The sequence below is a fragment of the Oncorhynchus gorbuscha genome, linkage group LG09 (genome assembly GCF_021184085.1).
Source record: "Oncorhynchus gorbuscha isolate QuinsamMale2020 ecotype Even-year linkage group LG09, OgorEven_v1.0, whole genome shotgun sequence".
Classification (NCBI taxonomy): domain Eukaryota; kingdom Metazoa; phylum Chordata; class Actinopteri; order Salmoniformes; family Salmonidae; genus Oncorhynchus; species Oncorhynchus gorbuscha.
Window position 1 is genome coordinate 65,021,373 of NC_060181.1, and position 14,443 is coordinate 65,035,815.

General features: G+C 40.3%; 1 protein-coding gene across 2 annotated transcripts in view; it reads left to right on the forward strand.

Moving 5' to 3' along the window:
* The first annotated feature begins 419 nt into the window (after positions 1 to 419).
* Positions 420 to 14,443, forward strand: part of LOC124042913 (parathyroid hormone 2 receptor-like) — a 91,751-nt gene continuing 77,727 nt past the window's right edge. Inside the window, exons 1-5 of one of the 2 annotated variants that reach the window (XM_046361050.1) lie at positions 420 to 1,275; positions 5,979 to 6,078; positions 10,813 to 10,923; positions 11,129 to 11,256; positions 11,552 to 11,646. In XM_046361050.1, the coding sequence (XP_046217006.1) occupies positions 1,186 to 1,275; positions 5,979 to 6,078; positions 10,813 to 10,923; positions 11,129 to 11,256; positions 11,552 to 11,646 (524 nt within the window). In that variant the 5' untranslated portion in view covers positions 420 to 1,185. Of the gene's footprint in view, positions 1,276 to 5,978; positions 6,079 to 10,812; positions 10,924 to 11,128; positions 11,257 to 11,548; positions 11,647 to 14,443 lie in introns of both variants that reach the window. The other variant, XM_046361051.1, reaches the window with a different exon arrangement.

The following is a 14,443-nucleotide window of genomic DNA, read 5'->3' on the forward strand; positions in this document are numbered from 1 at the left end:
TATTATTTTCAGCGGTTGTTCGTGCCCCCAATTGCAGTGGTATGGTGAGTAATATCAATGGAAGCGGTCATGTTATTGTTGAACTCCACAGCTTGCAAAGTACAACCTGTCTTGGTCACATATACAAATATATTGGCAGAGTAGGCCTATTTAGTGTTTAAATCATTTTGTCCTGGTATGACATCGGACATTTTTTTCTCCACTCGGCTAAAGACAGAGATTATTTCCTGCATTTATAGCGCCATGCCAACTTTCGGGTCAGTCCTTCGAACGAAGTTTCAGCACCAAGGAAAGCTCATCCGCCACTTTAGCACTGCAGAACAAGGACAGCAGATGAAACTTCGCTTCACATCCCAAATTAAGTTAAACGGTCCTTGAATAGAATAGTTTCTGAAATAATAATCTCCTGTGGGAAGATTCTGCGCATTTGACCAAATTACGCGATATTTTACTGCGATTACTGAAATATTTCACTAGTCAAGAGTTGCTTCAAATTGTGTTTCTGTTTACGATGCATTGTGCGATCAAACCTGCAATGTGATATATGTATTCGGTGGAATTTCGTGTCAGGATATGCAACGCTGTTAATGTACTGTTCAGTCATTTGGATACTGATAAAACTGCACAGAATGTACAAGGACTCTGGAAATTAAAGAAGAGTACGGGTGATTTTGCCGAACCACCAAAAGATCAATGCGCAATTAGTTTAGCGGTATCAACAGCACGTGCCTTTTCACGTCTTCACTAAGCTTGCTGAGGACGGAAAGAGAATTCGCGCCCTTCTCTCTGAAAAGACAACTGGAATGTACAAACTTGTTCTGGGAAGTCGTGGCAGAATGCATATGCTTTAGCCTACTATATGGAGAAAAAAAGTGTATTATGGATAAGGAATTATTGTTAAATGTGTTTGCGAGCTCTCGCTGACCTTTTCATATTTTTTTGCGCTTGTTATTGACATTGTATGAACATGTTACCTTATATTTATTATCGTAAAAACGTGTTTTGAAGATTTTTCAGTCATAGTCGAAAAAAAGTCAGACCTTTGTCATGTGCCCTATATGGAAAGGTGAACCAGACAACGACTATTGGAGTCGGAATAGCAAATAATTATTACTTGAAATTACGTTTAACCTAACTACATTTAGAGTTTCAAATAGATAGGTGACGCTTTTTCTACAAACAGTTATGACATTCGCCCTGTTTGGAAGTATGGTGAAGTGGATCTTATGGAACTTGGTCTCATTCGCCCTGTGCTGGACATGTGTTAACGCACAGGTAAGAAACAAAACGTAGTCCTAATTGTTCAGCTGTGTTCAGAATAGGACAGGAAATGTCCGATTTTTTAAAATTAGTGCATTATGTTTAGAATAGTATAAATTGCCAAAGTTGAACATTGAGTCGGCAAACTATTTTTTATCAACTGTGGAAAATCATATTTATGTTTTCACAATGAATCAAATATTTAATAGACTCCGTTCCCACTGGGCACGGGCGTTAATTCAATGTATAGTCCACGTAATTTCAATGAAATTGTCGTGGAAACGACGTTGATTCAACCAGTCTGTGTCCAGTGGGTTGTCATTCAGTTGTGAAAATTCACTCCATTTGTCATCTCATTCATACAATGAGAAATCTGAAATTCGTCATCAGCGGGCAGCAGGCTCACTGATCTTGTTCAATTTAGAGACCCCTGTTATAATGTAGGCATTATGGAGACCCCTTAACAGTGTTGATATTCCCCACCTCACTGAATGCAGTGTGTGACTCACTATTGTACAGTGCTGTGAAGGATGTTGTTTCCTTGTGTTTTTCTACATGTAATTACAACATTTGTGATGTTTACTCAAATAAAAGACAAGATAGATACCCTGTATTTTTGCTTAGAGTGTGTATGATGCATCTAATTAAGGGATTGTGGTGTATATAATTATCTGTGCTCACTGTCAGTCAGTAGTGTGGTTTAGTTGTGCTTCAAACTTATCAGCCATGCACTGTAGAGAATGGAGTACAACTCCTCCTCATGATCTCAAATATGTTTCTTGAGACACATGAGAGATCAACTTTGCAGGCACACATCTGGAAATAGAAAAGATACAGAATAGGCCATAGATGAGTGTAGGATATGTACTCATCTTTGCACATATTAAACCGTAATAATTGTAATGTCTGATCAACCAGTACCACCTCTCACATCTGTTCAACCAGTACCACCTCTCCCCCACCTTGGTGACTGCAGAGTCTCTCATTCTGCCTCTATGCATCTCACGTAACAGAATGATAACCCTTGTTAACCTTCCTCATACACAATATTTATTACGTATGAACTCCCCTCTGAGTATTCTATAAGAGGTACTGGTGCTGAAGAAGTATATATATTGAAAATTCTAATATTCTAAGATTGATTAAATTGTTATTTTTCTCATCAATCTACAGACAATACCACATTATGACAAAGCAAAAACATTTATTTTTTTACATTTTTGCAAAAACATATGAAAAAACAACAACTTAAATATCACATTTAAATGAACTATTCAGACCTTTTACTCAGTACTTTGTTGAAGCATCTTTGGGGGCGACAATAGCCTCAAATCTTCTTGGATATGACGCTACAAGTTTGGCACACCTGTATTTGGGGTGTTAGTCCCATTCTTCTCTGCAGATCCTCTCAAGCTCTGTCAGGTTGAATAGGGAGCGTTGCTGCACAGCTATTTTCAGGTCTCTCCAGAGATGTTCGATCAGGTTCAAGTCTGGGCTCTGGCTGGGCTACTCAAGGACATTCAGAGACTTGTCCCGAAGCCACTCCTGTGTTGTCTTAGCTGTGTGCTTAGGGTTGTTGTCCTGTTGGAAGGTGAACCTTCGCCCCAGTCTGAATTCCTGAGTGCTCTGGAGCAGGTTTTCATCAAGGATCTCTCTGTACATTGCTCTGTTCATCTTTCCCTTGACCCTGACTAGTCTCCAAGTCCCTGCCACTAAAAAACATCCCCACAGCATCATGCTGCCACCACCATGCTTCATCACACCAGAGAATCTTGTTTCACGTGGTCTGAGAGTCCTTTAGGTGCCCTTTGGCATACTCCAAGCGGGCTGTCGTGACTTTTACTGAGGAGTGGCTTCCATCTGGCCACTCAATCATAAAGGTCTAATTGGTGGAGTGCTGCGGAGATGGTGGTTCTTCTGGAAGGTTCTCCCATCTCCACAGCGGAACTCTGGAACTCTGTCAAAGTGACCATCGAGTTCTTGGGCACCTCCCTGACCAAGGCCCTTCTCACTCGATTGCTCAGTTTGGCCAGACAGCCAGCTCTAGGAAGTGTCTTGGTGGTTCCAAACTTCTTCCATTTAAGAATGATGGAGGCCACTGTGTTCTTGGGGACCTTCAATGTTGCAGAAATGTTTTGGTACCCTTCCCCAGGTCTGTGCCTCGACACAATCCTGTCTCGGAGCTCTACTGGCAATTCCTTCGACCTCATGGATTGTTTTTTGCTCTAATATGCACTGACAACTGTGGGACCTTATATAGACAGGTGTGTGCATTTTCAAATCTTGTCCAATCAATTGCATTTACCACAGATGGACTCCAATAAAGTTGTAGAAACATGTCAAGGATGATCAATGGAAACAGGATGCACCTGAGCTCAATTTTGAGTCTCATAGCAAGGGCTTGAATACTTGTGTAAATAAAATATTTCTGTTTTAAATTTTTAATACATTTGCAAACATTTCTAAAAACCTGTTTTCGCTTTGTCATTATGGGGTATTGTGTATAGATTGATAAGGAAAAAAATAATTCAATACATTTTACAATAAGGCTGTAACGTAACAAAATGTGGAAAAATCAAGGGGTCTGAATACTTTCCGAATGCACTATACCTCTGCTCTCTCCTATCTCTCTCACAGTATAACGGAATCCCACACAGTAGTCTTGGGATCACTGAATGTATGACCTGTTTGGAATGAGCACTCCCTCACCTGCTTGGCTGCTACAGGGTAAAGAGATATCAGTTTGCCCTGCAGAGAAACAACTGTCCACAGGTGTCAGAGAAGGGGACTGTCAGTTATGACATATTAGTAATTTATATCTGCTGCAGAGTACCTTAGTGGAATGGCGAGGGTTAAATGAACCACTCTCGCATGATGAGCGACCTTGGGTCCAGGCTATGATGAGTAACCTTGCCTGAAACCTGAAGACTTGAATTCTATCCCCAAGTTAATGCGTAAGGCTAAAACAGTAGTGTAGCGTGCAGGAGACTGTAACATCAGCATGAGAGATGTGCAGGGACCAAGTGGCAATTGTGATAGACAGTGGGATATGCCACATATCGTCACAGCCTGTAATTCTAATATCTATCCATTCCATCTGCTCATCAATGAAGGTTTATGGTCCCAATGCTCCCCAGTGCTCCACATGCCCCTTGGGCAAGAGATGTTCATCACAGATAGCACACATTCACCTTCCTATCATTTCCATTTCCATTAGATGCTCCTAATGTGTCTGTGTCTGTAACTGTTGAAGTTGTTAGCATCTATGAGGTTGACCCCTGGTCAACACCATTCAATAATTTACTGTATGTGTACATGTAATGCAGACTGCCAGTGAGATGTGAAGGGCCATTCAGCTCCAGGCCTTGATGGAGAATGTCAGTTATTTTTTCAGGAATATGCTTGCAATTCAACTCAAATTTGAAGATATGCATGTGGACTGTGTGCCATTGAAAAATGTGTTCTGTATGAGGACATACACCATCTAAATAGTGATTTCCATGGTAATATAAAACACATTCATAATGTTATTTTAAAAGGATATACAACCACAAACAAAAAGACAAACTCTTGCAACTCCTTCCTTGTCTGTATGTCATGGCAACAACCAAACTTTACTTTCTGAGAAAAATCTATTATCAAAATGAAAATAAATGAATAATTTATCTTGACTCTGGTTCATGCCATTCAATGAGTCATCCACATCCACAAATCGTTTTCTTGACTCAAAAGTGATATGGCATTTGAAGACACCGTACAGTAACTGAACGCAAAAGGGCATAGAGTCATTCAAAGTACTTTAGGCTACTTTGGGCTCCCAGGTGGTGCAGCGGTCTAAGGCACTGCATCTCAGTGCTAGAAGCATCATTGCAGACACCCTGGTTTGAATCCAGGCTGTATCACAACAGGCTGTGATTGGGAGTCCCATAGGTCGGCGCACAATAGGCACAATAGTTAAATAAAGGTTAAATTCTAATGAAAAATAATTGAGGAAAGCATACACATACTTAGCATATGTTTGTTATTCCATAAGGCACAGCATTACTTTAATTGTTATGGGGTTCAAATACATGTGTATTTGAGTATCTGGTATTTAAAATACTAGTATTTTCAAAAACACAGCCCAAAACAAGTACTTTTATTTGAGTATTTGACTGGCTATTTGTAAAAAAGATATATAATATATACATATATATATATATATATATATATATATATATATATATATATATATATATATATATATATACTTATATATATATATATATCTTACAAAATTGTATTGAAGAGTATTTTCGAATGTTTATTTCAAATACTATTTTCAAATACATTAAATGCATGGGAGTGTATTTGAGTGAATGTATTTGAGTATTTTAAAATATTAAACCACATGCCTTTTCAAATAAAATATATCTGAGTACTTACTTTGAATGTACATGAAAGAAATTCATATATTTGAAATTGTATTTGAACCCAGGTCTGGTTGTTATGTGGGTGCATTGTTATAAATGCTTTCTTCATGTTAACCATTTCCGATCTCTTTGCATTTCCAATCTCTTTCATTACTTGTGACCAACCTTTATTTCGCTGTGTGAAATACTGTAAGGCCGTAATCAGAACATAGGTCTTTGAGAACATTAGACAACCACTCAGAAGAGGTGTTAACTTTATCTTAGAAGAATGTGAGACTGACACTAGCCACTGCTTGTCGTCTGCAGGGTGGATCTGATGAGAGTCTGACAGCAGAGGAGCAGATGTACATTCTGTATGACATTAAACTCCAATGCCACCAGAACCTCTCCACCCGCGACCCTGCAGGTAATAACAACATATACTGTGGACTGTAACCTTAAACCTGCCCTAACTTGACATATCTCTGTGATGCTGTATTGCTTCTGTGAGTCATAGTTAAGCAGACATACTCTAAGTAAATACATTTTCCCTGAAACCAACGTGCATGTGGTAAAATCAGACGTCTGCCTCCTGACTGACTTCCAGAATTACAATGCAAGTCAAGGAAATAGTAAATCAGTATGCAGTATGGACACTGTCTCGTTGGCCAAACGTTATATCCTAATTTGACTTTGGGGCAGGTCATGTTGTTCTTGACATTACCGTCTCTACACACTATATCAAATCAAATCAAAGATTATTTGTCACATGCACAGGATACAGAAGGTGTAAATGGTAGTGAAATGGATACTTGCATAGTGGAGTCTTTTGTTTAGACATGTAGCTAGCTAGTTAAACAACGAACCATAAGCCCAACTCATAAAGTTACTACACTGCATGAATCTGCAGGTAGCTAACCAACTAGGTTCAACGTTAGCTAGCTAGCTAACATTAGGCTATAACTAGCAATGCCAATGGCTCTGAGATACGAATAATATTACTACACAGATCATTAATGTAACGTTAGCTAGCGAGCCAGCCAGCTAACGTTAGCTAGCTAGCTAACAGTTCATCATGATATCTTTAAAAAAAGCTGTGTGAAAAAGGATAACCTACACATACGGTGCAGCTCATGTTATAGACAGAAGTGTGCTACATGGCAGACCAATCCGAACTCATCTCTAGGCATGTCCAGCCCATCCATTATCTCAGCCATTCATGGCTAGCGAGAAGTTTCCTGCCTTTTTCCAACTAAGCTTGTAATTTAGCAATTGTATTCGTATTTACAGATGGCATACACATTTGTTATTAAGGCACATGAAAGTTCACATGTTTCAGAATGCATTTCTGCCAAAAAATGTTCAAATGTCTCTCTTATGAAGTAATAACGTGCGACATATACGCCTCGCTCCCGGAAGCAAGTTACATTTTGTTGTATTACAGCTTAAATTCAAAATGAGTTAAATATTTTGTTTCTCACCCATCTACACACAAAATACCCCATAATGTCAAAGTGAAAACATGTTTTTAGAAATGTTTACAAGTTTATGGAAAATTAAATACAACAATACCAAAATTACATACACTACCGTTCAAAAGTTTGGGATCACTTAGAAACGTCCTTGTTTTTGAAAGAAACACACGTTTTTGTCCATTAAAATACCATCAAATTGATCAGAAATACAGTGTAGACATTGTTAATGTTGTAAATGACTATTGTAGCTGGAAACGGCAGATTTTTTATGGAATATCTACATAGGTGTACAGAGGCCCATTATCAGCAAACATTACTCCTGTGTTCCAATGGCACGTTGTGTTAGCTAATCCAAGTTTATAATTTTAAAAGGCTAATTGATCATTCTAAAACAATTTTGCAATTATGTTAGCACAGTTCAAAACTGTTAGGCTGATTAAAGAACAATGAAACAAGACTTCTTTAGACTATTTGAGTATCTGGAGCATCAGCATTTGTGGGTTCGATTACAGACTCAAAATGGCCAGAAACTAAGAACTTTCTTCTGAAACTCGTGTCTATTCTTATTCTGAGAAATGAAGGCTATTCCATGTAAGAAATTGCCAAGAACCTGCAGGTCTCGTACAACACTGTGTACTACTCCCTTCACAGAACAGCGCAAACTGGCTCTAACCAGAATAGAAAGAGGAGTGGGAGGCCCCGGTGCACACCTGAGCAAGAGGACAAGTACATTAGAGTGCCTATGCAACTCTGGAATGCTGGCCTTCTAAGCAGAGTTGCAAAGAAAAAGCCATATCTCAGACTGGTCAATAAAAAGAAAAGATTAAGATGGTGTAAGTGTTCACACCCCTGAGTCAATACTTTTCAGAACCAAAGTAATCAGCTTCGCTGAAGCACAGCGATTACAACTGTGAGTCTTTCTGGGTGAGTCTCTAAAAGCTTTCCACACCTGGATTGTGCAACATTTGCTCATTATTCTTCAAAATTCTTCAAGCTATTTCAAATTGGTCATAATTGGCAACTGTTTTCAGGTCTTGCCATAGGTTTTCAAGTACATTTTAATCAAAACTGTAACTCAGCCACTCATGAACATTCACTGTCTTCTTGGTAAGCAACTCCAGGGTAGATTTGGCTTTGTGTTTTAGTTTATTGTCCTGCTTGCCACATTTCTTGCAAACAGGATACATGTTTAGGAATACTTTTATTCTGAAAAGCCTTCCTTTTTTCACTCTGTCATTTAGGTTGGTATTGTGGAGTAACTACAATGTTGTTTATTCATCCTCAGTTTTCTCCAATCACAGCCATTAAACTCTGAAATTGTTCTAAAGTCACCATTGGCCTCATGGTGAAATCGCGGTTTCCTTCCTCTCCAGCAACCGAGTTAGGAAGGACGCCTCTATCTTTGTAGTGACTGGGTGAATTAATACACTATTCAAAGTGTAATTAATAACTTCACCATGCTCAAAGGGATATTACATTTTTTAAATCTACCAATAGATCTTCTTTGCGAGGCATTGGAATACATCCCTCGTCTTTGTGGTTGAATCTGTGTTTGAAATTCACTACTTGACTGAGGGATCTTACAGATAATTTTATGTGTGGGATACAGAGATGAGGTATCAAACATCATGTTAAACACTATTTTTGAACACAGAGTGAGTCCATGCCACTTATGTGACTTGTTAAGCACATTTTTACTCCTAAACGTATTTAAGCTTGCCATAACAAAGGGGTTGAATACTTATTGACTCAAGACATTTTTGCTTTTTATTTTGTATTAATTTGTAAAAATGTTAAAAACCATAATTCCAATTTGATATTATCTGGTATTGTGTACAGGCCAGTTACAACAACATTTTATGCTTTTAAATTCAGGCTGTAACACAACAACATTTCAAAAAAGTCAAGGGGTGTGAATACTTTCTGAAGGCACTGTACTGTATATACTGTCTGTAACCAGAGATGGCCATCGAGATACATGAACAGTCTCGGAAGAAAAAACCCCAAGATGGAGCTCTGGCCTGCAAGATTGGTGGCTCCCAAGTGACACAGCGGTCTAAGGCACTGCATCTCAGTCCTAGAGGTATCACCACAGACCCTGATTTGATTCCAGGCTGTGTCACAACCAGCCGTGATTGGGAGTCCCATAGGGCGGTGAACAATTGGCCCAGCGTTGTCTAGGTTAGGGTTTGGCCGGGGTAGGCCGTCATTGGAAATAACAACTTGTTCTAACTGACTTGCCTTGTTAAATTAAGGTTAAAATAAATAGATAAAAATTTGCTACGATTTAGGTGCTATTTACCAAGTTTTTATAAAAATTACACATCAAAGTAGTAAATCTAAGGATACATTCAACCACTATTTATTGCTAAACTCTGCAGGTTTTGTCTGACTAATAGTAATTAATTCATAAACCTTTTTAATTTTCATATGTAGGGAAAGGGAAGTACCTAGTCAGTTGTCTAACTGAATGTATTCAACTGAAATGTGTCTTCTGCATTTGAATCAGACAGGTGTGGGGGGCTGTGTCATGCAGGTGAATGAGGACCCAAAAGCGACTTGGCGAAAACAGAGTTTTTAATCCAGTAAGATACTTAACAAAACAAAAGGCATAATACTACTCGTAAAGACGAGAACAGACTGGAGACATGATCAAGAACTGCAGGTTGCCTCGGGAAGGCACTTGAACCTAGCAGACTCAGACACCTGCTCACCACGCAGCATCTGAGGGAAACACGACACGACAGGGCAAAACATAGACACAGCACGGTGAATATAGACAAGGATCCGACAGGGCAGGAACGGAAAACAAGGAGAGAAATAGGGACTCTAATCAGGGAAAAGGATCGGGAACAGGTGTGGGAAGACTAAATGATTGATTAGGGGAATAGGAACAGCTGGGAGCAGGAACGGAACGATAGAGAGAAGAGAGAGCGGGAGAGTGAGAGAGGGAGGGGGAGAGAGAGGGATAGAAAGAGGGAAAGAACCCAACAAGACCAGCAGAGGGAAACGAACAGAAGGGGAAGCACAGGGACAAAACATGACAATCAATGACAAAACATGACAGGCTGTCTTAATCAACATCCACAGTACCCAACAAACAGTGGGTTAACAGTCTTGCTCAGAGGCAGAACAACTGATTTTTACTGGCACAACACTCTTCCCACTAGGTTACCTGCCTAGTGGTTAGATGCGCTTTGATATTCCCACGGTCAATTAATTATACTCCCACGGTCAATTCATTATGCATTCAATTATATATATATATATATTTTAAAGCTGTCATTGTTGCTAGCCATGGTGTCACCAAAAATAAAAGAAAACATCAAAATCAAGCACGCAGTGATCACATGTGCAGAGCAGTTATATACCATATATACCATTTTAAATATTACATGACATTAAAACACTTATGTTCAGTGATTGAAGCAAATAAACACCCAGGCTATTAATTTAAGTTTTACAGGTAAACAGTTTAACCGTTATGATCGAGGCATAAAATCAGCCAAAGTGTGCACTCCTTGTGTTGCATGGGGAAGTGTGCTGATATATCAATACAGTAAAGTATCAGTATTCCGAACAACCTCCATTCCCAACGTGTTCATATTTCTGAGGTTGTACACCGGTCACATACTGTAGTTGAAATGAGTAAACTCTGAATTTGAAGCATTCTACCTCTCCTCTAGATGACCTTTGCCCCCCTGGTTGGGACGGCCTGGTTTGCTGGCCTCAGGGTTACCCAGGAGCTGTCACCAAGGTCCCCTGCCCCAGCTATGTCTACGACTTCAACCACAAAGGTAACACCCAACTGGCCTCTGCATGCATGGATGAATGGGTTGCACATATAAATAGGATTAGAACACAATATATCTGTACCAGTGAATTATTGATAATATTGTACATTTTTTGTGAATTTTAATGCTTGAATGACCATATGTATTATCTCACATGTAACATGTGGAACCAAGTGAAGCGCTACAGTGTGTTGTTGATATGTTCCAGGTCACACCTACAGGAAGTGTGACATCAATGGGTCGTGGGTCTTTGTGGAGAGCCTGAACAGGACGTGGCCTAACTACTCAGAGTGTCTGGGCCCTGGGTTTATGAAGCCAAGCAACGAGAGAGGGAAAGTGGGTACTGTTCTTTAGCTACTGTAGATTAATCTTAAACCCAAACATAAACCCTCCATGTCACCATATATTGCATGTAAAATCATGTGCTTTCATTTAAAATCACTTATAGTTGACAGTGACACATAGAATATATCAGTATATGTGGCCCATGTGAGGAACAAACCCACAACCCTAGTGTTGCCAGAACCATGCTCAAACCCACTGGAACCACTACATGACAGTTTCAGCTTATCTAGTAACACCTCTATATGGGCAGCTTTACGGTTACACATCCCTCCCTCTCTTCCAGCAGAACTTCTTTGAGCGGCTGTATGTCATGTACACTGTGGGCTATGCTGTGTCCTTCAGCTCTCTACTAGTGGCTATCTTCATCATTGGATACTTCAGGTGAGTGTGTGTGTGTGTGTGTGTGTGTGTGTGTGTGTGTGTGTGTGTGTGTGTGTGTGTGTGTGTGTGTGTGTGTGTGTGTGTGTGTGTGTGTGTGTGTGTGTGTGTGTGTGTGTGTGTGTGTGTGTGTGTGTGTGTGTCTTTCTGAAAGAGTGTGAGAGGCTGCCAGTTATAATCATTTGATCAATAAACACTCAGTTTTGCAAACAAACACTGTGCCAAACCAATGTTGGTTTGACTTGTGCAATTGAGCACTATATAGCTGTTCCGTGGCTGTGCACTGCAAGGGTGAAAATATATTTGTCAACATGTAAATGCAGACTGCAGAGTAATCCAAAATGAAAGCCACATTTTTTGCAAATGTATTAAAAATAAAATAACAGAAATACCTTATTTCCATAAGTATTTAAACACTTTACCATTCCACTAAGGTACTCTGCAGCAGATCACTGATATGTCGTAACTGACAGTCCCCTTCTCTGACACCTGTGGACAGTTGTTTCTCTCCAGGGCAAACTGATATCTCTTTACCCTGTAGAAGCCAAGCAGGCGAGGGAGTGCTCATTCCAAACAGCTCATATATCCAGTGATTCTAAGGCTACTGTGTGTGATTCCATTATACTCTGAGAGAGATAGGAGAGACTGGAGGTACAGTGCAAGAGAGAATACAGTAGACGGCACACATCAAACGTGTGATTTATGACCCTATGTCACGGGTCACGTGTGTATGCCCATATATGGGCATCCTGTCAGGACATCCTGGCGGTAAGTTATCACATGCTCTAGGGAGTGCACCTATATGGGCATGCTGTTGCTCCTGTTCTCACGCTTTAGAATGGGTGTTAATTTATGCATATATTTAATCTGTTCCTTTGAAGCTGTCATGATGATTGATGTGTAGGGACCTCGTTGAACTGGGGGATGTGTTTGAACATTTCAAAGAGTATGGCCCCAACCCTGTTTTAGTGACCTTAGGGCTGTTGTCTATGAAACAGGAATGTCCAGGGGTATTGGGGGGGCAGCCCCAGAACACCCCAAGCACCCACGATAAACAACTAAAGAAATTAAACATGGATTTTGTGATCAGTGACACACCCGTGATGACCGTAACAACAGAAGCAGGACCTCGGTTGAAACATAGAGAAAGGTACGAGTATAATGCATCAATATACGATGCGGTTTCTAAATATGTATAGAACCCAAATACCGCCCGCAACTGCGCTGAAAGATCAAGTGATGATGCCTAATGGACAGCAATGGGGTTATCTGTTTGATTACCCGGCCTGTAGAGTGAAACTCTATACCGTAGCCGAAGGAGAAGAATATACAGACCAGACTTTAGAAGTAGACTACAGGCTTGAAGACTGGCAGGTTTTTCGCAAGGTGGTGTGTCCCGAACTCAGAGTTATCACAAAGGGGTATAGCGTGTTCACGGGCTACGAGACCCGTTGGGAAGGTGCCCCTGACTCCTCAGGAATAATATTTCAGAGGGTGAAAATACAAAGAAAGAATAGACTTCCATGTGGGTGCGTGGAGTTCTCTATCAGCAATGAGGAAATCTGTAACCAAAACATTCGTGATGGTGGCCTGACTGGGGATTTTAGGTTGCGTATGCTTATTCCTTTTAAAAGTTGGGACCTAATGGAATTGAAAATGTTAAGAGTTGGTGGATGCTCTCTTTGTACAGAGCCAACAATGGCAGAGCATTGTTCATGTAAGGAAGTGCATAATATATGTGAATCCTGAGGATTATGATTCAAAGGAACCTGAAGAAGGGTCAGCCCCCTAAGAAAACTAAGTACGCGTCTGCTGCGTTAACCACTCCCCGATACAATAACAATAAAAGGAGTCCCCATAAAGCCTCCGGTTCTTCATTTCAGCATATACCATGGATATTCATATACCATACCAGGACTCCGATACGTCATGGGTACCAGCCCCTAAGGACTCTATGCCTCACAGCCCTCCATTCTACTCCCCCCAGGCAAGACCCCCGACACCCCCTACATGTACACCGCCTGAGGATGTGTTTGATGGGGTGGTCAATACTATTTTTGTGGACACTATCAAGGCCTCTGTAGCCACACTTTTAGATGTGGTGATTGGAGAGTATATAAGAGAAAAATGCATCGGTTGTGAGATCAATCACCCCAGCCAACGACGACATTTGTGTTTATACGACCCCCCACGGTACTACTTCTTCAACCATTTTGAGGATCTGGTGAAAAGACTGTGGTCCAGCCGGTTTATACCTTCGATGGTCAGAGCCCTGGAATCTATGGGTCTTGTGCCGTCTATTCCCAGAGTTTACGGTGTAACCGAGGCTTTCCTACATGAACTGAATGAGGCAATCTACATCCACGAGAACCTCAAAGGAATCCGGCACACCCTGGTGGACGACAACAAATACAAGGAAGCTTTGGTGGCGGATGTGGTGACTTTCTTGCTCAATAAACCGCAAGAGACCGAGTAACAATACACATTTTTTATTTAAATGTAAAGCAATGGGTAACTATATGCATACGATGTTAGAGAGAATAAATAAAACATTTATTTTGAGAGAACTTACAAATGTTATGCAGCAAATTATTGAAAATAAGGTGAACAATGTATCGTTCTACACAACCCACAATACATGGGCTAATGCAGAGCGTGTGCTAAAAATTGATCAAATTTTGAATCATGTACGACATTCGGGCGAGAGTCTACAATGGACACAACTGATATCCCGTCTTGTGGATGATTCTGAAGAACTAGAAACAACCTTGTCTAAGATTTTACTTTATTTGTTTGAAAC